Consider the following 23554-nt stretch of genomic DNA (forward strand, 5'->3'; position numbering starts at 1 on the left):
AACTGACTGAAAACACATTTTATTTGCAAATCTAGCGAAGTCAGTGATTCAGGAACTCTACAGGCAAACGAGAGAGATCTTAAAAAGTGGCAAAATCTTCCCCTTTTAATGCTTTACTGACACATGTTTTCATTTAGTTCTAAGACAGTCATTTTAATAAGATTTCCTGGGTTTGTCTTTTCCCATCCTCTTGGGAACTTGCAATCTTTGAGTGGTTGACAGATTTATATCACAGATGCAAAAAACTAGAAGGCTACTGGTGTTACTGTAAAGCTTATCTGAAAGTAAAAATTACTGCTCCTCTGTCCTCACCAACAGTTTCCCTCTTAACAGCTAGGCTGCCTGAATAAGACATCTTTGTACAGAGGGTCTTCAGTTCTGTCAACTTACAGAGTCCTTATTAAAATCCAGTAGAAACTCTGCACAAGTTTCTGGTGGGGTGTTTTGGGAACAATAAAAAGCAGGTAACTGCAAAAAAGGGCTCAGACACCACTGTTAGGGTTGTACATCATGGAGAAAGCGAGTTTCTCCAAAGCAGAGTCAGGGAAGCAGTATGTGGGATCACCCACAGCTCCCTCAAAACACAAAGAGGAACCTCACTTGTCAGCGCGTTGCCCAGTGCAACGTGGGCAACAAAACACGGACAGTGTCTTAGGACAGCAGTTCTACCACTGGCCTTGAGAGAACATAACCGGTCTCTTCCAGTTGTGTCCTACATACATCTGGAAAAACGAAAATTAACGCAGACAAACAGGACAGAAGATCTCAGTGCTTCTTAAGAAGTTTCTCCTGTCCTATCCCATTGGCAAAGCAAATGTTGGCACTGAGAAACTCCGTGGCCCCGTGCACTGCCAAGCCTGGCTCGTTGGGACACAGCCTTTGCACCCTTACGGCCATTAGCTGCAGCCAAACCCCCAGGTTCAGTGTCTGCTTACTCACAGGTTGTGGCTTTCACAGCTTCAGTTCAGCTCTTTTTGTAGAGGTCAAAACAAGTTACTGCAGATCCCCACAAAGAATTTGATCCGACAACTTTCTGATCCATCTGCCATTGTACAGATGAACATTTTCACTCAGGAATTAACGACATGGATTAAAATCCTAAATAGAGGCTTTTTCTTTTTTTACCATTTGAACTCGAAACTCGTATCAGCATTAACCAGCAGTGTTTTGAAAACAGACTCTTCATTCTTACCCACACTGAGCTGTTTACAGTAATGACAGATTAGAGGATCAAGAAGAGATGAATTCTGCACTGAAAAGAATCTCTATAAAAACCTGAAAGCTTCCTTAAAAACTACTGTACTGTTAATTTTTCTTCTAACAGTTTACGAAGAGAAATCCTCTCTGTTTTTAAGACAATGCACTTATAATTATTTGCCCACAGAAGTCATAACATTCAATTTCTCATCCCACAATTCTGATTTTCCTGCTGCAGTTGTCCAAATGTCTATGCTTCATTTAAAAGAGGAAGAACAGAAGACAAGGCAGTTAGTCTCAAGTGTAACATCTGTTTTGCCAGCCCTCTTCAATGCAAAATTTGTTTGGATTAACATTCCATTAAGAAGAAAGAAGTCACCAAGTATGAGAACACCTGCAGTACGGAAAACAAGATGAGGGATATAAACTGCCACGATCCCTCTAAGATATAACACATTTCCTTTCATCCTCTTTATACTCTATTATGTACTCTGGGTAAATCTGGTGTTTTTCAAAGACAACAAAAACAGAAGGATTTAACTCATCATCCACACAGCTGTCATAAAACCAAAGCCCATCCGCAGACTTCCTTGGAGGGCGAACATAGGCTGCATTGCCTGTGATATAGTCTCCAACCAAAACACGGGCCACGAACATCAGGTGTCCTTTCTCCGCAGCCTGACAGTATGCATGGGAATAGGAAGCATCTCTAGCAAAGTAACTTCCTGGAAAACAAGATGAAAACGTAGTGGTAAGGAGTATCTACACAGGGACAGCAAAAACTGAGCATCCCCTTGGTTCTCAGGAGGTATCTGACCTCACTTTCAGGACTCTTCTTACTCAGGTTACATTATATCACCAAAATTTTTGCAAGAAAAAGGATTTCACCATATAATTTCCATTCAGAATTCGCTATTTCAGGAGTAATTTTTTAAAAAGCAATGAATATAATCTCACTACAGGTATTGTGTGCTACAACGAGAGGGACAGACAAGAAAACATGACCCTTCCATGATCACACTGAGGGAATGCACACCCTTCCTGCTCCCTGCCATAAAGACTAATTTCTCTTGCAAGTTCAAATTATGACCTCAAGCATCAGAAGATCCCATCTACAGCAAACCCCTACATCAATTGTCTGGACATTTTGTGAGAAGACTTGCCCCCACACAAAGCAAATCCAGCCCTCTTCAGAAGAAGGAAGATTATAATACCTATTGGTACCTTTTTTTTTTCACCTTCTGCAGTTAAAGACTTCAGGACTTTGATTGTTCCACTATCAGGGGAGTCTGGGTAGACATCTAACACACCAAGTCACTTCCTACATACCCATTCCATAGTTACTTCCATTTTTTCCACAAATTCTCCAGTCAAAGTTCCGAGTGCAGACGGCTTCCATGAAGGAGATGTTGGTTCCATGGAACAGGAGCTTTTCCTGCACTTCCTTTCCTCCATTTTCCCTTTTCATCTTCTCCTTTTGCCTGACAAAAATGCAGAGGAGGAGAATGTGAGCCATGGAAGAAAAGGGAGAAAGAGGTTTTAAAAAAAAAAATCAAAAAAAGTAAACCTCAGACAACTCTATAATGTGCATATAAATGTCAGAGACGGGGCCAGGAGAGAAACCGAGCCTGCTTTCACCACTGCAGACCTCACTGATTTAGGCCAGAGTCAAACTAAGCTGTGAACAGGGTCAAAAGAGGAATCACAGCAAAAAGCTCAACTAGTATTGCTCATCACTATTCCACAGCCTCCAGACATCCCTCAGGTTTTCAGAAGCTGTCGAAGTGGACAAGACACTAATGCTCTTCAGAAAATGATCAGCTACAAAGTAAGCAGGGCCAGGGGGAGGGGAGAACTCTTCCAACATGTGAATTACAAAGTGAAAAGTTAAAAGCAATGGACTGAAATTTGTTCATTGAGAACCTGCTGTGAGGGTGGGGAGGCCCTGGCACAGGGTGCCCAGAGAAGCTGTGGCTGCCCCATCCCTGGAAGTGTCCAAGGCCAGGATGGACAGGGCTTGGAGCAACCTGGGCTGGTGGAAGGTGTCCCTGCCCATGGCAAGGGGTGGCACTGGATTAGCTTTAAGGTCCCTCCCAACCCAAACTACTCTATGATCCTATGGACTTGGCAGTGTTAAATTCTGCCTGCTTAGCTTAATTATCTCATTGGAGTAGGATAAAAAGTATGCACTATTACATGTTTTGAAGTCTGCTGTGGTTTGCTAGATGAAAATGTTTTATGCAATCATTACCAGATAACTTCCTGGGTTCTGTCACTTTGCAGGGGAAAGCACTTATTTGAGCAGTATTTTTACTCCATTACAATTCCATACAGTCCTTGAATACTTACTCTTGTTTTAAACTAGACAACTGTGCAATGCAACAGCTTAATCTTCTACCCAATTAACTTCAATCTGGTTCAGCCCCAGCTCAAATCTGTTGGTATCTAGCTTGGCATCTACCCAGAGCTCAGTATCACTGATGCAGATGTTGAAAACCAGAAAGGAGCCTTAGAACTCAGAGATCATGAAATTCAAACACAAGGATTCTTTCTCAGTGAGTACTGACTTCAGTCAGCAAAAGTACCTTAAATAAATCTGACTGGAACAAAAAGACCCAGGCAGCCCTTAGGTTTTTTAGCATTTCATATACTCTAAACAGAGAGGGCATGTGTGCAGCAGGCAGTTACTGCTCAATCCCTCAGGCAGTCACTATTCTGCATCCCAGGGGTATGTTCATCCCAGTTTTGTGTCACACATATCTTTCTCTCCATGCTCCTCTCCCCTTCTTCCAAGGAACCATGCAAAAAGAACCTCCCCACAGGAGCATGACATTCCACAAAAGGCCTCAGACACTAATTTCACTCCTGAAACTGCTCCTGAGAAGGAAATAAGCAGTCATGTTAAAGCACAGGTGATAACCTCCTTTCTTTCCCAGAAAGCAGATACAGGACACCCTGTTCTTGGGAGACCCCCTCCCTGTAAGGATAAGGAAACAAATACTAACCATTGAAACACCTTCCAAAGGGATGGATTCTGAATCCTCTGTATTTTAAGGATGCTGAAGGTTTTCATAGTCTGATGGAACAGCTGCTTTATTGTGTTGTATTCAGAGGTCACACTACTGATCACCACTGCCTGTAAAATACAAACCAAAGCATAAGAAGACATGAGGCTTCAGTTGGCTCGTAACATGTGGAAGCCTAATTACAGCAGGTACACTTCCACAAGGGTCCCCAAACTATGCTTATAAGGGTAATGTAGTGCTTTAGATAGTGACTATGTGAATAATTAAATAAGAAGTAAATCAGTATGTCACTCCTGCTTTGCAAGGACACCTCACCTCTCTTCAGAAAGGATGCTGAAAGCATCAGTTACAGGTTTATCATCTCCAGGAGCTGACACTTGCAACTTTAAATCTCAGTAAAACAGAAATCACAAAAAAGAAAACTTGACTCATTATTCCAGATAGTGTCAGTTTTATATCTAAAGCTGATTAAGAACAAAAGATGTTAGATAACAGTATCCTTTCTAACCAGACATTTATGGGAGCTTCAGCTCCGAAACAAAAAGCACATACACCCTCCTGGCATTGTAGTGCCTTAACTTTTCAAAGTTAGAATTTGGAAGTCTATTAATCTATTTTCTTTTATTTATCTATTTAGCCCTACTTTTCATGTTTAAAAATCTGTTAAGAAATGCACATTTTTTCCCCAGGAAAAGTTAATGCAAAATACAATTAAAACATTATTTGAGCTCTTCTGCTTGCTTATGTCATACATAAATTTTCCATTTTTTCTCCAAAGTAATCTTCTGGAATTAATGTTTATCTCCATAAACTGCAAAAGCATGATGCTGGCAGACTGATGTCACCTGATAATACTTTCCACTTTACCACAGCCCAAGCCAAGTGGGGACTCAAGATGCCATAGAGTGAAATGCCCAACATCCCATGTTCTGAAGTGTTTTAAGCAGGAAAGCTGGAGCCATCCTAGAGGGTAACAGGAAACCAACATCCTGACCTACCAGGCAAAACCTCCACATTTTGGAAGGGTGAGTTTGGAGACAATATAAAAAAGGACTTGTATTTCACAGCTGCATATAGAAGTGTTTTTCTGGACACCATGCCCAGCTTGTGCATTAAGTACTTAGTAATGAAGAGACCTGTCACAGGGAAGTCTATAGACGAAGAATAAAGTCAGCTGCATAAGAAAGAACCATTTCTTTGAATTTATTTAAAAGCCTTAACAAGGTTGAGCAAAATTTCCAGTGTCTCAATAGAGGAGCGTTTTCCAAAGCTGCTTTACAACACAACACATAAAAGAACTGGGATGAGCAAAAACTGATTATCTGCACACTCTGTGGCACCACAGTTCAAGCTGCTCACCATCACCTACAGGATGAAAATTATGTCACTATCCTTCAGTACTAAATCTTTTATTTAGAATCAGAGAATGGTTTGGGTTGGAAAGGACCTTAAAGCTCATCCAGTCCCACCCCCTGCCATGGGTAGGGACACCTTCCACTATCCCAGGTTGCTCTGAGCCCCATCCAACGTGGCCTTGGAACCCATCCATTCCAGAGATGGGGCAGCCACAGCTTCTCTGGACAACCTGGGCCAGGGCCTCACCACCCTCACAGGGAAGGATTTCTTCCTAATATCCCATCTAATCTTATTCTCTGTCAGTGCGAAGCCATTCACCCTTGTCCTGTCACTCCAGGCCCTTGTAAATAGTCTCTCCATCTTTCTTGAGGGCACCTCCAGGCACTGGAGGGCCACAATTAGGTCACCCTGAAGCTTCTCCAGCTGAACAGTTGCAACTCTCTCAGCCTTTCCTCCCAGCAGAGCTGCTCCATCCCTCTGTTCATGTTGGTGTCCTCCTCTGGACTCGCCCCAGCAGCTCCATGTCCTTCTGCTGTTGCTGTGCTGCACCGTCCAGGCAGATGGTGTGACTCTGGGGGTGTCCCTTGCAGGGCCAGGAGTTGGAATGATGATCCTGATGGGTCCCTTCCAACCCAGTATATTCTGTGATTCTGTGATCTTTTCCTGAGGAACTGTAACCTTCTTAGGTAAAACCGAGGCTCAGCCATGTGGCACAAGGCCTAATCCTGTAAGAAAGGTACTGCTATTATTTTATAATATGTTGGCCTCCAGAAAACAAAGCCTGTTTTCCTTTCCATGAAAACTTGGTGGGGTTGTCCTCATTTCCCCAAGGATGCTTCCACTGCTAATAAAGGGTCATAGCTGCTGCAGGCTGGTACTTCAGAACTACACAACTTTTTCAGCGTTTTTCACCTGCAGGCCTGAAAAGGAAAATCCTACTGAGTGTGAGCATTTGCTGTCCCGTTATCAAGGAGAGGAGTTCCCAAGGCAGAGCAAGGATCACTGCCCTGACAGTGATTTCCATTAGTGTGTGACTGATTTCCATTAGTGTGTGATATCACTCTGTGATATCACACCGTGAGCTCTGCTTCCCTTGGAGTTTGAGAGGAGCAGAGTTAGTATTAGTGACAGTGACCTGACCAGAACAGGTCTAATACAAAAAAAGCCTTTTTTTCTAGCGTCCTGTAGCACTTCCACAAACTGTGCTGCTTTCCCAGAACGACTGCTGGATGTAGTAAGCTAAAAAACACCCACACATTTTGGCCCTGGTAGACCAAATAGGAACATACACTTTGGGCTGACAGTGGGTGGGTTTGTTTTGTTGAAGAGATCACTTCAAATGTTCTCTTATTTTATTGCTGCAGCTCTTTATTTCTGCCATTCCTGGAGGCCAAGGTCTGTGCTCAGATCTGTGATGTATGCAGCAGTACTGGAGAATACAGAGATTTCCTTTCCTGGATTTCCAATCCAAACTTCATCTACCAACAGCCACGACAGCATTACTGGACAGCCTTTTAATGGTTTGCAGGGTCTGGTCTCAGTCCAGCTTCTACTGAAGAAATACATGCTTCATAAAAGCCCTTTCCTTAACTGGTCCACTTAGTAACCAAGGTAAGGCAGTTTTTAATTTTAACAGTCAATCTTTTTGTCTCCAACTTGGTGAGTTTTGGGTTTGCATGTAGATAAATGGCTAAAATGCAGATGAAGTTCAAGGGAATTTGGCACCTTTTTCAGGAGTTCTTGGGAGATCACCAAGATCTTTAGCACGCCCCCCAAGAAATCACTCCTGTCCCTTTTCAGCATCTACGCAGTTAGAATTGATTCAGTTAAGCTTTGAATCCTCCCTTTCCATCAGAATTACAAGTATGGAAAGAAAAAAGATACCTTGTATCCCAAGTCAGGCAGTGCAGATTGATCCCAGTGGCTAGGACAGGCTTGATTTGGAATAGAAGAATCCCTCTGGCTGTTTGTAAACAGACAGAAAATTAAGTAATTAGTAATTCTAGTACTGCTCTGAACATTCAAATTTGCAGCATTCCCTTTGGCCAATTCCTGCATTTAAAAATTAACAAGATAAACCACGAAGAAACTGGGAAATGGCCTCAGACTGTGAGCTGGGCTTTGCACGATGCCACTCCACCATCACAGGCCTCTTGCACTTGCTCTTCTAAGTAACAACTGTGGCCGTGGTACCCGGAGTAACATGTGCCCCAGATGCCAGGTGATGCACCAAGCCAACAGTTTGTGATACAGCCTCTGTTCAGTGCCAGGGATGTGCTTTCTCCCAACACAATTGGCACAATTACTGCCAGCACTGGCAGCCATTTTGCCCTATAATCACTTCTGAAATATGGAAAAAACAACAACATAAAGAGCATAATTTACCCTTTCTTTATCTTCTGCACATCTTCAGAAGACACAAATTTTGGTCTCCTGCAGACCTGTCTTCGAGTTTTAAAAGCAATGTTTGTCTGGGTCATTTCTTGAGGAGAAAAAGAACAGGAAAAAAAATACTGAATAAATCTATAGGATGGGGTCATTAATTAAGGACAGGCATTCTTTAATAGAAAGTGCATATTCATTACCAATTCTACCTGCTGAAGAATAGTTGCACAAAGCCTATGTAAGCTTCTTGTCCTTCCTGTAACTGTGATTGAACCTGTGCCTATCTTGCTTGCTCCCTCAAGCCCCTCATACTCTTTAAATGTTACTCCAGCAGCACAAAGATGCTTGATTTGTATTTTTTACCATCCACAGAGTTAATTCACTTTACTTAAAGTTTACTATGACTTTATGTGAAGACTGTGAATCTTTTTATTTCTGGTCATATGTGAGTCTGGAGAGTGTCAAGGAATAAGGGTGAAGAAGGTTATTTTTGTAAGGAATTTTCTCTGGACGGTCACTACCTCACTTCCCCTTCCAATAAGTGAAATGGTAGCGTCAGGAAAGGAAGTCATAGCTTCTAAAAGCTGGGAGAGTTTGCAAGTTAAGTCTTTGTACAGCACTGCATAGTTGTACATGAGAACCTTTACAATGAGTACCTTTAAAATTGAGGTTGTAATGATGCTGACCAGCCTGGAAAGATATGGTGGCATCTGGATCTGCTTGATACAAATTCTCAAGAATAGCAGAAGATGGCGAGTCCACACTGTCCCCTTCTCCCTTTGTGGGAAGAAGAGAAAAAAAGAGAGAGAAGGAAGAGTATCACAGTCAGGACCAAACCCTGGATAACTTGCTTGGGTAGAGGGAAAGAAGAGGCAAAGAGTAGGACGAAGGGGAATCTACTCAGAACTCTGGTGGCCTGAAGCATGTGTGAGTAAGGAACGTTCATAACATAGACACAAATATATAAGTAGTAATGACAGACAAGAGTGTATCCTGTAAGAAGTTGTGTTGGTTTGGGCTGGGGTGGAGTTCCATTTCTTCCCAGTAGCTGTAGGGGCCGTGCTTTGGGTTTGTGCTGGATCAGTGCTGGTAACACAGGCATCTTTTAGTTCTTGCTGAGCAGGGCCTGCACAGAGCCAAGGCCTTTTCTGCTCCCCACCCACTCCACAGCGAGGGGCTGGGGGGCACAAGGACTTGGGACAGGACAGGACAGCTGATCCCAGCTGGGCACAGGGACATTCCCAGACCAGGTGGGGTCATGCTCAGCACACAGAGCTGGGGGAGAAGGAGGAAGGGGGGATGTTGGAGTGATGGCGTTTGTCTTCCCAAGTCACTGTGACCGTGGTGGAGCCCGGCTTTCCTGGGATGGCTGAGCACCTGCCTGCCATGGCAAGTGGGGAATGAATCCCTTGTTTGGCTTTGCTTGTGTGCACGGCTTTTGCTTTCTCTCTTAGTCTTTATCTCATCCCACCAGTTTTCTCACTTTCACCCGATTCCCTCGCCAGTCCCGTGCAGGGGAGGGAGCGAGCGGCTGTGAGGGGCTGAGCTGCCATCTGGGTGTGGCAGCTGCACTCAGCTCCTTACCAAACCAGTGTTCCTTTGGTTCAGGCCCCAAAGGGAGTAATGGCCTAGGCCGTGACAAGGCCATGAACTTTTCCAGTTCCAACCTGTTCTCTGAAAACCCACAAAGGCACAGGGTGACATGGTGAGCATTGATGCATGGTGAGCTTGGAAATGAACACTGACCATGTGATTAACACATGAATAGCAGGTGGTTGTTCCAAGACTAATTTGTCAAGGAGTAAAGAAAGTTGCAGGTTTAAGGAGTCTCACGCTTCTCTTCTCATGTAATTTAACTCTGAGCCATTCCACAAATAGGACAGCCTGAGGGAACTGGTTTTGAGCTCTCCCTGCTGAGGAGTGGGCTGCACAGCAGTGATCTCTCCTGGAGCTGGGACGCCTCTCAAGCTTACTCCTAGAGGCTGAGGCCCTTTACCAACTGCACTTTATCCACTATATCCAAGATCTTTCCCTGCATACTTTTCCAAATCCCTGGATCACCTTTGTGTGCTACCATTTGGACAGCTATACTGTAAAGCATATGAGGAAAACTCATTTGCCTTGGGGGAAGGTGAGATTCCTTATTTCTTTTCCTGTATTTTTCAGATAGGTTAGTTTCTCATCAGAGGACCTGGCCATCCAAGGAAAAAGACTGCAACTTATCTGAGAGAGCAAAGCAACCCTTGTGTGTCCAAGGAAGCAGGGCAATGATTTGAAGAGGCAAGTACTTCCCATCTGTCTTAAGGACTGTGTATACATGTTAGATCTATGTAGAAGCCATGGATAACTCCAAAAGGCAGTTCCCTTCCCTCCAGCCTGTCAGCATTTCATCACATCTATTATGAACATCTGTAGCTTTGCTGCCTTACCTGACACTGTAAAATTCAAGCACAAGGATTCACTTAATTAATCCTGCTGAGTAAAGGGGAGTGGGGGGAGAGGCTCCACATATTCCTGTAGAAGTGACTCAAAGCACAAGATATGAACTCACCTGCTCTCCATATTCAATCCACTGGCCTTGGTTATCCTTCCAATACCAAATCCACTGGGTGGTCAGTACGAATGTGGGTTTTGTGACTGAGGATGGTGTAGAGAGGCGTCGAACCGGATAAGAAAAGCAGGTCATTGTCTGGAAGTTAATGTTCCTGCCTGCTAAGCTGTAAGGACAAATTCAGGGTTTTTACAGTTAACAGTAGATCTTTTATCCTCTAATCCTCTGTTTAGGCTTGTGCAATTTTCTTTAATATAACGTGACTGAACTACTTAATTAGGCCTGAACAAGAGTATTTTCCACAGCACATGACAGCTCTGGAAGCCATTTCCAAGCTTCATAAGCAAACTATGGCCTGTGAGACATGGAATGCCATCTCAGTCACTGGCCATATGTGGCACTGCCAGCTTTACAGACAGCATAGGACCTCAAGTACAGCATGGCAAAAGGTACTCTGCAATAAGGAAAGTTTCCAGTTTGTCTCAGTACAAAACCAGAATTTTGTAGGTACATGCAGCTTATCAGCTTAGTTCTTTTCCTGTGGTTACAAAGGATGCAATCACAACCATCACAGCTGTGAGGTCTGCAAAGTGTATTTGTCACTGGAGCTCTGGGCTCTTACTCCTGCGAGGCTTGAAAAGTTAACTCCCAGGCAGGAAGACTTTGAAAGCAGCCTCCTCTTGTGAATCTTGCTTGTGATCTGCACCATCCAGCAAGATGCAGTTCAAAGTCATCTGTTGCCTTAAGAGGCCAAAATTACTATACATTTTTCGAAGCCAGGCTTGGGGTCCCCTATGAATCCAGGTGGCACAGTGGGGCTTTTCAGAAAGGACTTAAAATAGAAAGAAAAACAGGAAAAAAAAGAGAGATGCTGCTTACACAAGGGCCATCTCATAAAATGTCTCTAGGCACACAACAGATATTGCTATTATTATTGTTGTTGTTGTTGTTATTTTTATTACGCATACTAGCTGTAGTAGGAAAAGAACAGCCACAGAGAAGGACCAGCTCTGATATGTTGTTAAAAGGCCCAACTTCATTACTGTAAATAAATTATGATTCATTATCTGAAGTGCTGATATTCTAAACACTGTATTCCACTCGCTTTTTACCCTGCACAAAGCTTTAAATGTAAGATACAATTTTGTTATTTTTAGAAGACATAAATGGGGTGATATTGTCATGCAATCACTTTTACTTTGCTTTTTAAAAGGAAAAATTCTCATTTGTACATCCTCCCAGATTCTGAGAGGCTCAGTAGCCAGAAGTTATAGAAGTCAGACATCTTTGGAAGAAAATGGGAGTTTTTCCACTGGGGTTCAATCACAGTACTGCAAGCAAGGAGTCCAGCATCACTATACCTGCTGTTTTTTGGGTCACAGTAGGCCTTTTCAATTTCCTCCATCATGGAAAGGTCATTCCAGGTGATCCCATCATGTACCTCCCATTTATATGGCAAATGGTAATGAACAGATTTGCATTTATCTGTAATAAGATCAGACATAGTCGAATTCTGTAATCATAACACAGAGAGCAAAACAACAAAACCCAAAAAGGAACCAGCAGATTTTACACCTCGAGGCTTTCTCCCTGAGCTTTGGTGTGAGCAATGAAGACAGTGCTGAAAACAGGAGGGGTTGTTTCTCCAGTGAGTGAGTGAGAAGGCACAATTGTCACTGACACTCCATATGCCACCACTCGCCCGAGCCACTGAGCAGGGCCTGTCTCTGCAGTCATTGTTCTCCAGTGACTACATTACTTTTTATAAAGCTTACCCTTGTGTTTGCAGTACTTCCAGACATAGAACACACAGATCTCATCACAGTTAACTTCTTTGTTGTCCTTTGAAGCTTCAGCAGAGGAATTGTCCTTTTTATCTACAGGAAAGAACATATCAGTCCTTATTTGCTTCGAGAGAAAGACACTGCTTCGTACTTCATCCCACAAAAGAATTCTCGAGACAGCAACAGGCTTCAGCTGGCTTCAGCCCTTCCCAGAGACTGGGGACACCCAGCTTTGTGACAATGAGCATATTATACAGACCTGTAATGGGGGTGACATTAGCATTGTGATTGAACTGGGCAACTGCTATGTTTTGGTAAGTAAACATTTATACTTTGTTTTTTGTTTCCAGTGGAAACTCCACTACATCAGAAATGTCACTGTACTGGACTTGGCTAGGATAAGATGTAATTTTCTTCATAGCAGCTCATATGATGGTGTGTTTTAGATTTTTGACCCAAACAATGCTGCTAGCACCCTGATAAGCCCTAGCTTTTGCTGAACAGTGATATACAGCATCAAGGCCACCTCTGTTTTTCACCCTGCCCCCAAAGTGAATAGACTTGGGGGTGCACACTAGGTTGGGAGGGGACACAACTGGGCAGAGAACCCAAACTCACCAAATATTGCATACCATATAGCATAATGGTCAGCCATAAAAGGAAAAGAGGGAGTTTTATGAGGGTTAGCTATCTTTTGCTCAGGAACTGGCTAGGCATCAGCCTGTGTGTGGGAGGTGGTGTATGACTGCCTTTGCATCACTGCTTTTGCTTTGTTTTCTTCTTCTGCTTATCCATCGGGGTTCTTCTCCCTCTCCCATCTTGAGCTTTCTTGTTTTTATTCTTTCTTTTCTCTTCCCCATCCCACTGGGGGTCGAGGGGAAGTGAGTGGCTCTGTGGTGCTCACTGAGGCTTGTCCACAACACCTGCATAACACCAACTGTCTTCACATCAGCTCAAGACTGGAGGGTTAGAAACAATCCATACCTTCATCTTTACCTCCAGCTCCTGTTGGCAACTGCTGTTGTCTCTGAGCAGGCAGGGTGCTACCAGGACCTGCAGGAGAAGACTGAATGAACAGCACTGCTGGGCCAGGAGCTCAGCGAGCTGGCAATATCCCAATCTGTGTGGAGAGTTATGTCCATCACACAGAATTTGATATTAAACATTACACCATCCATATGTGGGATATCTAAAAGAACCTGTTCAGAGAGTACTGGACTCTGGCAGGCTTTAAAGCCAAGGCCCAGGACAGGAGACATACCAGTTGCTATTCACCCACTGGAAGGTATATCAAGATAACTGCTCTACTGACAAAGCTATATTTACTCCCCAGGTACAGAAGGCAAAGAAAGATATCTGTCTCCTTCCCAGGAAGGAAGAATTGTGTCCAGGGCAGTACAGAGATCAGTCCCAGGCTACTCCTCGTGGTGGTGCTTGGGCAGAAATGCCAACGCTGCTCCGCTGTCCAGCACTGCGGCTCTCAGCGTACTGTAAGGTAAGCACAGGAGCTGCATTCTGACTGCCCCTGGGGGAAATCTAATCCCAATGAGAACCACTGATCTCATGGCTACACTGTTAGAAACAATCCATACCTTCATCTTTACCTCCAGCTCCTGTTGGCAACTGCTGTTGTCTCTGAGCAGGCAGGGTGCTACCAGGACCTGCAGGAGAAGACTGAATGAACAGCACTGCTGGGCCAGGAGCTCAGCGAGCTGGCAGTATCCCAATCTGTGTGGAGAGTCATGTCCATCACACATGTAATTGTGCTCCACTGCTGATAAAACAGATGAGTTATAACAGCTGCAAACCCTAGCTAGTCACAGTTATTGCCAGCCACTCAATAGCTATTTTGTGTGCAGTATTTTAGGCAATAATAGTGCAGTTCTCCCACATGATTCAGCCATGACTTAATTCCGGAAAGTAGATAATGGCATAGAGGAAAAAAATATGTACACATTGCAAGAGGGGAAATACAAAAGCTGATTCCACACGGAAGCAGTTGGTACTTATATCTATTTACCTTCTGGAGGTGGCACATGCAGCGTGGAGTCCATGGTTTGCAAAGGTACCTTAGGTTCTTTACTCCTTGTAACTACTGTTTGTTTCAAATGATTTCCCCTTGGTTTGTAGTTGTGTACTGAAAGCACCAAAAGGATGATGGGGTTTAGCTGAGATGTTTCTACCTCTATCAAATTCAAAATCCTGTCTAAGCCCAGTGTTTCTTACAACTTACCATTTCCCTTCTTCAGTTCCCTGTTGAATTCCACGTGCTTGTAATCATATATAATCTGGAGGTTCGAAGCTATTTTCCCATCAATGCCTGCAGCTTCCAACACTCTCAGTGCATGGCCATCCAAGAGGTTATGGGACCTCATGCATGGCAAAAATCTACATTCCCCCTGGAGAAAGTGTCGACAAACGTGAAGCTTGTTGCAGTTGTTTTGCTGCATGCAGACACCACCTTTTTTGTTGTAAAATTGGCAGGTCTAGAAGTGGGGAGGATACAAGATGAAATGGAAAAGCACATTAGAATTTTTATTTGTTCCATAGGCATGCAGCTTTAAGAGCAGAAAAATGGTGACTAAAAAGCACGTGGTCATTGTGACTTCTGCAATCTAGACAGATTTCTTGCACAGAGTAGCAGGTATTTTAAGCCGATTCATGCATTTTTGGTTTTGAAGTTGTGCAGTTTTTGTTTCAAGAAAAGCCAATCCAGCAAGCATGGAAGTGCCAAAAAAGGGTGCAAGACAGTTGCATAAAACTGAATTTGCACTTCCTATTTGTAAAGTTTATTCTGCATTGAAGATTTGGGCTTCCAAAAATGGTCAGAAGAATGCTTTGAGATTAGAGTACGTATGGAAAAAGCAAAACACTTCTTTGTTCCTCTATTCACCAAAGAAGAGATAAGCAGTGAATCAGGGAACAAATCACACACCAAAACCTCCTTCATATTGTCCACCAAGCACCACAGCAACACTTTTGCTCCTGCAGCACAGAGGAGCAGCCTTAAGAAGAAAGCTTCTTTGAGGAGGACACACAGCTGGCTGGCAGACACATCACACTGGGACCCTCACAGGTCCCCTCCCAACCCCTCTTCCCACCAGCAGACAGTTTTAATGCTGCATTGAAGCTGAATATATATGGATTTATATATCAGCTAGGGAATTATAGATTGCTGGGATGGCAGTGCTTAGAAACTGGAAAATCAGGCCTGTTTCAGCTGCAAAACAACTATTCACTGGATTCATAGCGTCTGTCACACAGCCTGAACTTGGAATTAAGAATTACTGAAAAAGGCATAAAACTGATGTCAAACACTGGTTTCAGGGGCCAGAGCACAGGAATTGCTTTGGTGCTCAAGAGAATAGGGAAAAAAAGCAACTAAAATAGAAAATCAGGTAATAACTGATTATTTTGTATGGAGTGTCCATTACACAAATTACCACTTTAGGGTAGTGGAGATTGCAGCCACTTAAATTTCAAACTGAAGCTCTCAGAGTTTTAAGAACACTGAATCTGGCTGAGAACAATTCTACAGAGCACCTGGAGGAAGATGCATTAAAAGATGTTAGTATGCAGGATGAAATTTTTACACAGGAACAGCGGAATAAACTACCAAACCAGAAGCAATGCTGCCTCAGTGAAGTAAGTGCCCTGGTTTTGGCTGGGATAGAGTTAATTTTCTCTGTAGTAGCTGGTACAGTGCTGTGGTTTGGATTCAAGATGAGAAGAATGTTGGTAACACAGAGTTGTTTTAGTTGGTGCTGAGCAGGGCTCACTGCAGTCAAGGACTTCTCAGTGTCCCGTGCTCTGTAAGTGAGATAGGGCACAAAGAGCTGGGAGAAAGCATGGCCAGGAAAGCTGACCAAACTGGCCAAAGGGATATTCCACACCATTTCAATTACTATAGTATTCTTATCTCAATCCACAAGTTTTACCTGTTTTCCAGTTCTCCTCCCCATCCCACCAGGGTGGGGGAGTGAGCAAGTGGCTGCATGGTACTTAGCTGCTGTCTGGGTTTAAAAACATGACAATAGGGAATGCACTATTTAGCTGCAGAAAGCAGCTGTCCCTTGCCTTTGCCAAGAAACAAATAAAAACAACAAGAAAACCAAAAAACCCCAAACCAACCAAAAAAAAAGGGAGATAGAAAGAAGGTGAGGGAAAGTGTGGAAATCCCTGACATTATGGTGCTGTTGTGTTTTTTTCCTTACCCTGCACCCCAATTCAGGTTACAGAATACCACAGTGTCCCCTTGCTTGAGAGCTCTGTACATGCCATGTCCTCACACACACAACCAGTCAGCATTTCTAAGCAGGAAACAGCCAAGTTGGTTTCCATCCCTCTTCCCAGCTCTCAGGTTTATGAAGGGCCTGCGTCAATCACGGTTTTCTCTTGTTTTGGCTATTTTACTGCAGGATAGCAGTTAAGGTGATCAATTAGAGGTAATTAATGGGTGGTGAGGGCTGAACAGACCCACAGTAGAGCGTTAGGGTAATACCAACCAGTGATGGTTGCTACTATATGTTCATTCCTGGGAACAATCCCCCTTGCTTATTGCCACCATGCTCCTTGAATCTGCCAGCACAACACACTTTAAAATGCTACACAAAAAGAAAAATCTGTTTTGTCACAGCAGGGAATAAAGAAACAATAGAACTGTTATGTCAACAGATCTGTGGAGATTATAACCTGCAAAAGACAAGGGTAACAGGCTGTACTTACTTTGAAGACAGTATTGCCCTTATACACACACAAAGACCCAGAATGGAATGTGCAGCCCAATTTAACAAACTTGGTGACTGGCATACAAACTGGACAAAGTAACTCCATAGAAAATTACTGTATGAAAACTCAGTGTGCACTTTGGAAGAGGCAGATTTTACACAAAAATGAATGCAGTCATTTGGTCATTTTCTCATAGATTTTTCTCATTCCCTTAGACCTTCATGCACCAAAATGTGCAGGCCGAGGAAGACTGGAAAAGGAAATGGGACCTCGCTTCCTAGTCTCCATCATCTCTTGGAGAAGAAGCAACAAACTGGGTTTTTGGTTATACCTCTTATCCTGTAAGCATTACAATTATTGTGGTCTTTCAGCTGTATCTTGCTTACCTCACCCTTTGTAAACCTCTAATGAAGCTGCTGACATTTTTATTTGCTTGCTTTGAGTAACTTTATGGCCTTTATATTGTTTCTTCTGATGCTTTCACACATAGCCATCCCCATTCCTACTTCATTCAAACTAATCCTGTTACACTTTAACAGGTTGACGTTGAGATCAGAACTCCACATTCTCTGTTACCCTCTCCCATTCCCAGTGAACAAAAAGCTTCTTTTAAGACATCAGTACAACTCACATCAGGGAGGAAGAAAGTGTCATTTTGGAGAAGCAGGACTCGCAGCTCATTCTCACTGAGGCCAGACAAATCATGTTTTTTTAGAACTTTTTTGTTCTCAGCACTGATGATGTCATGCGAGTACTTACAAGAGCTGCAAGAAAACAGACAGACATATCAATGTTTACTCCATGAGTCAGGCTGATTTAAAGAAGAACCTCAGAGGACTTGCAACTTCAGAAAAGCCATGAGAGAAAGGGGACTTGGCAAAAGTCCCTGTAAACATTTAGGTGGTCTCTGCAATTAGCCAGAGAACAGAGCAGACAGCATCACTCCTCTGTGAAATGCAGGAGCGTTATCATCCCCATTTTAAACACCGACGTGGCCACACCACTTTAAAAAAACTTAGCAGCACAAATTTGAAGCCAAGTCTGTCTATCCCACACATTCTTCACCTCCAGTAAAATACAAGTCAGTGTCACATGATCTGAACAGCTGGAGGGAAGGTTAATTTTAGAGCAATGCACCAACAACACCGGAGGTTGCAACACCCTTGATTCTGTGAATGTAAAAGGTTGTTGTCCCAGGGATGGCATGTAAGGAAAGATGCAAGAGTCTAAGAGAGCAAAACAAAGAGATAATGAAGCTGAAAACAACACAATTTGTTATCTTTGCTGGCTGGAAAGTTTGGTTTTTTTTAAACAAAACAAACAAGCCAAAAATCTCCCCAAAAACCAAAACCAACAAACCAAAATGAAACAAGAAAATACAGGTTCTTCATGTCCTGCTCTCTAACAGGTGATTTGATGCAGCCTTAAGACTAGACATACTAATCCAGCAAAAGTATCTGTTAATCTGACTCCAGAGTCAAGTCTATGATCCCTATACTCTTTCAGCCTCTAGTTAACTCTTGAAACTCACCTTGTGAAAGCTTTTTTACCTCAGGCTGTGTCTGATCCAATCCTTCTGTACAGACACTTGACTAGACATTTCTCCCCTGACCCCTGCTACCTGTTGCACACGTTGCTTTGTAAGCAAATAAACAAGGTTGTAAAGTCTGAAGGGCAGAAGCGTGCCAGCTTTGATGCTGAGAAACAGTCTCCTAAGGCTGTTAGGTGCTGCAGGCACTCAATGAATGGCTGTGGAGGTAGGTAAGCTACAGAGTACTTGAGCTGTATTCCTCCACAGTTGACTTCAGATTCCCCCAACAGTCACACAGTGAGTCCATATTTCTAAGTCAAAGGTTAAAACACTCCACAAATACAATGATAACTAAACAACTGAGTTCAGTAACACATTCAGGAAAGAAAAACAAAACAGTGAAAAGCTACTTGCGAGACAGTTAAAAAAAAGATTAACTGGACTAAAATTGTGATTCCACTAAATGGAAGACCACAGTAACTTGTACAGACGTTTTTCTTTCCAGGGATTCTAAAACAAAAAGGATGCAAAGTCTGGAAGCAAGGCTAGATTTTACCTTATCAGTTAAAAAATTGTCTCTCTCTTGATCTATGTGGTCCACCTAGCAGTATTTCTGTCCCCTCATTTTAATCAACCTCCCTCCCATGAAAGGCATACTCTTCGCTTTATTAATTTTTAACACATACCAAGGTGATTTTAAATACTTAGTGCTATTGAGAGGACAGAGTGGTTTATCATTACTAAGGGAATCACCTCACTGCATGTTTTAATTCACAGAGTCCTCCAGCATGAGTGCCTACATGCACCTGAAGGCATTTCTGACAGTGAATCCCAGGGCAGCTCATCGTTCTGTCAGTAATGCAACAAACAGTAAGAAAATCTTATTATGCTAGTGGTTTGCTAGTGCACTCTGAGAGACACAGCCTTTCCCCTCCAAGCTCTTCAGATCCGAGCACACAGCCATGTGTTTTATTGGGGCAGAACAGGAAGGAGCCGGTGGGGTACCAGCAGGTCAGTAACACTGCAACAGTACAGGACCTGGGGCTTGAGGGCTTAAACTGCAGATTCTTCCATCAGAGCTCACTGTTGCCACTGATTGTCACGGGAAAGCTTCTGGGTTGCTTCTTCTGTATTTGCTTTCGTTTTCCTTTATCTTAATGTTTTTATACTAGGTACCACCTTTGCCTGCCCTGCCCTTCCCGGGAGTCCTCCGTGTTCCGGAAGCCGGGACTGATGGACATGGGCGATCAAGCAGTGCCTCTCACAGAAAGGTCTGTGAGCGAAGCGGTGAGTTACAGCAAAACTCAACGTTTGTAACTCTCTGGAGTGAAACCAGAGGGCATGCTAGCACTTTGCTTTTTACTTTGGAGAGACGTATGTGTAAACTATTTCATCGAGATGCCCGGGGGCTGAGGGACGGGTGTGGAGGCGAGCGGATTTAAAACAAAACAAAACAAAGCAATCGTAATACTGACAAAGAAAACCAGGCTAAAGCCACCTACCGCGGGCACTTGGGGCTTTTACCGACTCCGCGAGGGCAGGACGCGAGTCCTTCCGGAGCCAGGATCTCCCGCCCCGCGGCCGTGCCCGAGGGGCACCGCTGCCCTCTGTCCCCGGGGCGGGGGGTGTGCGGGGCTTGGGGGGCCATCCCCTCCCTCCCCTTCCCCGCGCTCACCTGGGCCGCAGGTGGCACCTGCCCATGAGGTTTTGTTTGCAGAGGTGCAGGCGCTCGCAGCCGCCGCAGTCCCTGCGGGCACAGACCCGCACGTCGGACAGGGCCAGCACCTCGGCGCTGCCGCGCAGCACCAGGAAGCGCCGGGGCCCCGCGGCCGCCAGCGTCTCGGCCAGCTGCGGGGCCGACAGCCCGGCGTGCTGCTGCAGCTCCGGCAGCCCCAGCCGCCCGCCCTGCGCGCACAGCGCCCGGGTGAGGAAGCAGCACACGGCCGGGTCGCTCATCCTGCCCTCCGCGGGACGGCAGCGCCCTGGGACCGGCACCGGGAGCGGGCTGGCAGCGGGCGGGACCGAAGGCGGGAGCGGGGCTCCGCCGCCCGGCCGCGCTCGGCAGGAATCGAAAACGAAAGCAGAGGGCAGGAGGCAGGAAACCGCCCAGCCTGGAGGCTTCTTTGGCTGAAAATCACCCGGGAAACAAATATGCGAGAGGTGATTGAAAGGAATGTGGGAGTTTCGTGTAGTTATAGAATCACGGAGTGGTTTGAGTCGGAAGGCACCCTAAAGCTCATCTCGTTCCACCCCTGCCATGGTCCACTAGACCAGGTTGCTCCAAGTCCCGTCCAGCCTGGCCTTGGACACTTCAGGGATGGGGCAGCCACATTTCCTCATCTACTTGCTGACTTCTGCTCTCTGCATAAACCTAACATGAATCTAGTACAGATCATTAAGCATATAATGTAGGAAAAAACCCCATAGCATACCCAAATAATTGTAGTATTTATGTAGCTATGCCGTTACTTTTCTTTGTTCCCGACTAACAGTAACTGCTGATCAGTGCTGGTTGCAGCAGTGGGTGTCCTGGCAGGGCTGTGAAGCTCTGCTGGTTTGGGCTGGGGTGGGGTTAATTTTCTTCACAGTGGCTGGTGTGGGGCTGTGTTTTGGATTTGTGCTCAACACAAGGCTGATAATAGAGATGTTTTTGTTATTTCTGAGCAGGGCTTACACAGAGCCAAGGCCTTTTCAGCTCCTCATATTGCCATGCTGGCAAGGAAGTTGGGGGTGCGTGGGAAGCTGGGAGGAGGCACAGTTGAGACAGGTGACCCCAAATGGCCCAAGGGGATATTTCATACCGTACAACATCATGCTCAGTATATGAAGCTGGGGGCAGGGGGGAGAAGAAGGAAAGGGGTGACGTTTGGAGTGATGGCATTTGTCAGCAAATACTGAATCAAAAAGATGGGGAGAAAGTTGAGGACTAAATCCGTTTGAGATGAGCTTTCATACTGCAACTCGTTGGCAATGTAAGCTTCAGGAACAGTATCAACTGCTCCCTCTGGATCAGGAAGTTTACCTTGAAAATAAAGTGAATGACAGCCTGTGTTGCCTGTTGCTGATGCCTGATTTGAAAGGCATGTGAAACTACACAGTCACAGTCACTGCTCAGGTCATAGAGAGAAAACCACCTCCAGGAATAAGGCCAAGGTGGGACTGCCTGTGGTTTTGCTCTTTCTTTGTTGCTGAATGTTATATAGCAATCTTTTCATTGTGCACATTTCCCCATATCTGCCCCCTTGCTATGATACTTGAACAAATGAAATTATTTTTGAAAAACAATAGAAAAAGGAGAGGTAGAAGGAGAAGTTTGCCACATTTGTCAGGTCTAGCTTTAGTAAAATAAGTTGATAGTTCTGGACTGGTTTATGCTCTGGGTGTGGATACATCCTTTCTTGGGTTGTCAACAGATTGTTAAGGATGATAAAACTGAGATCCATACTCAAGGTAGTTTCAGAACTGACTGATAAGGTAGAAAATGATTCAAACATTGAGTCAGCAATGTATTGCCAACTTCAAGCAGTAGATAATGAGAGAGGCAAGCTGTACAATAATTTGCTTATATTTATTTGTCTTTCGTTTTTCAGGCAGTTCCAATGAAAACATGCATTTCTGCATTAATCCACTTAGAAATCTGAACTACTGGTCTGAGGAGCTTTGCTGGATATTTCATTGGAACAGTATTATCAGCACGGAGCAGGAAAGTAAAGCAGAAAGAAGCTGCAAATGCAGTCGTGGCAAGCATGTTCTATTCTCCACTTAAATACATTCAGGAAGGGTTTTGGTTCAGGCCTGAGTGAAAACAAAGAAACATTGGTGGATTTATTCTGTTTGTTGGTATGTTTTGCAAATATAAATGCCCCAATACTTGACTTCCTTACCTACTTCAAACAGAACCAGTTTATGTGACAGAACACAACTGGGTGAGGCAAAAGACATCACTGCATGAAGGAGTCCCAAATCGGTGTCATTTTCATTGGGCAGTGAGTGATTCCAGCCTTGAATATCAAGGCTTTGTTTAAGTTAGACACCACTGGAAGAGTAGCTGGATTGCTGCAACCTTTTGCTACTGTTTAAAATGCAATCCCTGTACATCTTTCTCTCTGATGTCCTCTACTTGCAGCTGCAATATCTCCTTGTTGGCCCTGCCTCTGCTATTCAGCTGACTCCGTAGTAAGTGAAATCAGCTTTCAGAGACTTGAAACTGAAGTTTTGATTCGTATGAGCAAAGTGTGAATGGACATGGGTGTGTGCGAGCACCAGAAGAAACAGCAGAACAAAGGTTAAAAGAATGGCCTGTGTTGATAATGAAAAACACAGCAGTAAAGGCAGTAAAATCGAGAAACACCTTCTGTCAAACCAGGCAAATCTGCACACTGGAGCACAGACAACTTGTGAGCAGAAGAGCCTCCCATCTGACAGCTGGACATGGCACATCACAAATGCCATTTATTTCCTGTTGGTTCACCTGGAAGCAAACCATAAAATAAGGAAGCACAGAAAATGGGCAAAGAAGTTCCATAAGGTGCATGGAGGTAGAAGTAACTGGACTGTGAAGCACAAGGATGCCACCACAGTCAGTGCTGGGTCCCATAGCTTTCGTACCTGCAGAAAAGACCCCTCCAAGGCGGCTTGCCACTGGCAGTGAAAAGTAACACAAGAGATACCAAAAGGGTGGGATGGTTGGTGCCCATCTTCCCTTATGCTGCTTGCAATGTGGGTCCTGAAAAAACCTGTGGAGCGCACACACTCCTGAGGAGCTGTGACTATAAGGTTTTGACAGTGTGAACCAAGTTGAATATTGAGTTGCTTGACCACATTCCAGGATGAAGAGCCCTGCTACACTGGCTCACCGTGATCTCTTGGGGTGCTCTCAGACCCTCTCTGTGGGCTCTGGGGCTCTGCAGGGCTGGGATTGGGAGTGTGGGGTGGGAGCTGGAACGTCTCGGAGCTGGAGCCGAGATGAAGATCCTGCAGTGAGAAGCTGGAGCAG

The 23554-nt window shown here is 44.4% G+C and overlaps 2 protein-coding genes and 1 long non-coding RNA gene across 11 annotated transcripts in view; 2 read left to right on the forward strand and 1 right to left on the reverse strand.

The window, feature by feature from the left end:
• Positions 1 to 10244, forward strand: part of TTC38 (tetratricopeptide repeat domain 38) — a 33916-nt gene extending 23672 nt beyond the window's left edge. Inside the window, exons 15-16 of one of the 3 annotated variants that reach the window (XR_003537209.1) lie at positions 6944 to 7190; positions 10131 to 10244. The gene's annotated coding sequence lies outside the window, so the exon portion shown is untranslated. Of the gene's footprint in view, positions 1 to 6943; positions 7392 to 10130 lie in introns of those variants that run through there. The other 2 variants (XM_027702566.1, XM_027702564.1) reach the window with 2 other exon arrangements.
• On the reverse strand, positions 4 to 20585 carry LOC113976912 (zinc finger CCCH-type antiviral protein 1-like). Of its 5 annotated transcripts, none has more exons than XM_027702559.1 (15): positions 20234 to 20585; positions 17659 to 17791; positions 14533 to 14698; positions 14320 to 14436; positions 13892 to 13960; positions 13284 to 13352; positions 12291 to 12392; positions 11877 to 12000; positions 10516 to 10681; positions 8621 to 8741; positions 7965 to 8061; positions 7464 to 7542; positions 4203 to 4333; positions 2527 to 2678; positions 4 to 1922 (listed from the first exon to the last, which is right to left on the reverse strand). In XM_027702559.1, exons 1-15 carry the CDS (start codon positions 20512 to 20514, stop codon positions 1639 to 1641), a joined length of 2091 nt encoding a protein of 696 aa, XP_027558360.1. In that variant the 5' UTR covers positions 20515 to 20585; the 3' UTR covers positions 4 to 1638. The 5 variants fall into 5 exon arrangements, with proteins under 5 accessions (XP_027558360.1, XP_027558358.1, XP_027558361.1 ...); XM_027702557.1 differs by having other exon boundaries at positions 14533 to 14785; XM_027702560.1 differs by lacking the exon at positions 14320 to 14436 and having other exon boundaries at positions 14533 to 14785.
• Positions 12458 to 23543, forward strand: LOC113976915. 3 transcript variants are annotated; one of them, XR_003537210.1, is made up of 5 exons: positions 12458 to 12613; positions 13633 to 13794; positions 17243 to 17368; positions 19336 to 19845; positions 22149 to 23543. It is a non-coding gene; the product is annotated as an uncharacterized LOC113976915 (long non-coding RNA). The 3 variants fall into 3 exon arrangements; XR_003537211.1 differs by having other exon boundaries at positions 13639 to 13794; XR_003537212.1 differs by lacking the exon at positions 17243 to 17368 and having other exon boundaries at positions 22149 to 23542.
• The last annotated feature ends 11 nt before the right edge of the window (positions 23544 to 23554 follow it).

The sequence above is a fragment of the Neopelma chrysocephalum genome, unplaced genomic scaffold, assembly GCF_003984885.1.
Source record: "Neopelma chrysocephalum unplaced genomic scaffold, ASM398488v2 Primary Assembly neopelma1_188, whole genome shotgun sequence".
NCBI lineage: Eukaryota > Metazoa > Chordata > Aves > Passeriformes > Pipridae > Neopelma > Neopelma chrysocephalum.

Excerpts from the sequence above, each read along its gene's own strand:
- LOC113976912 (XM_027702557.1), bottom strand. The coding sequence starts at position 20,514 with ATGAGCGACCCGGCCGTGTGCTGCTTCCTCACCCGGGCGCTGTGCGCG. Across the intron at positions 14,437-14,532 it reads GGAACTGAAGAAGGGAAATG|TACACAACTACAAACCAAGG; the intron begins GTAAGTTGTAAG and ends TGGTGCTTTCAG. Across the intron at positions 8,742-10,515 it reads GGATTGAATATGGAGAGCAG|GGAGAAGGGGACAGTGTGGA; the intron begins GTGAGTTCATAT and ends CTTCCCACAAAG.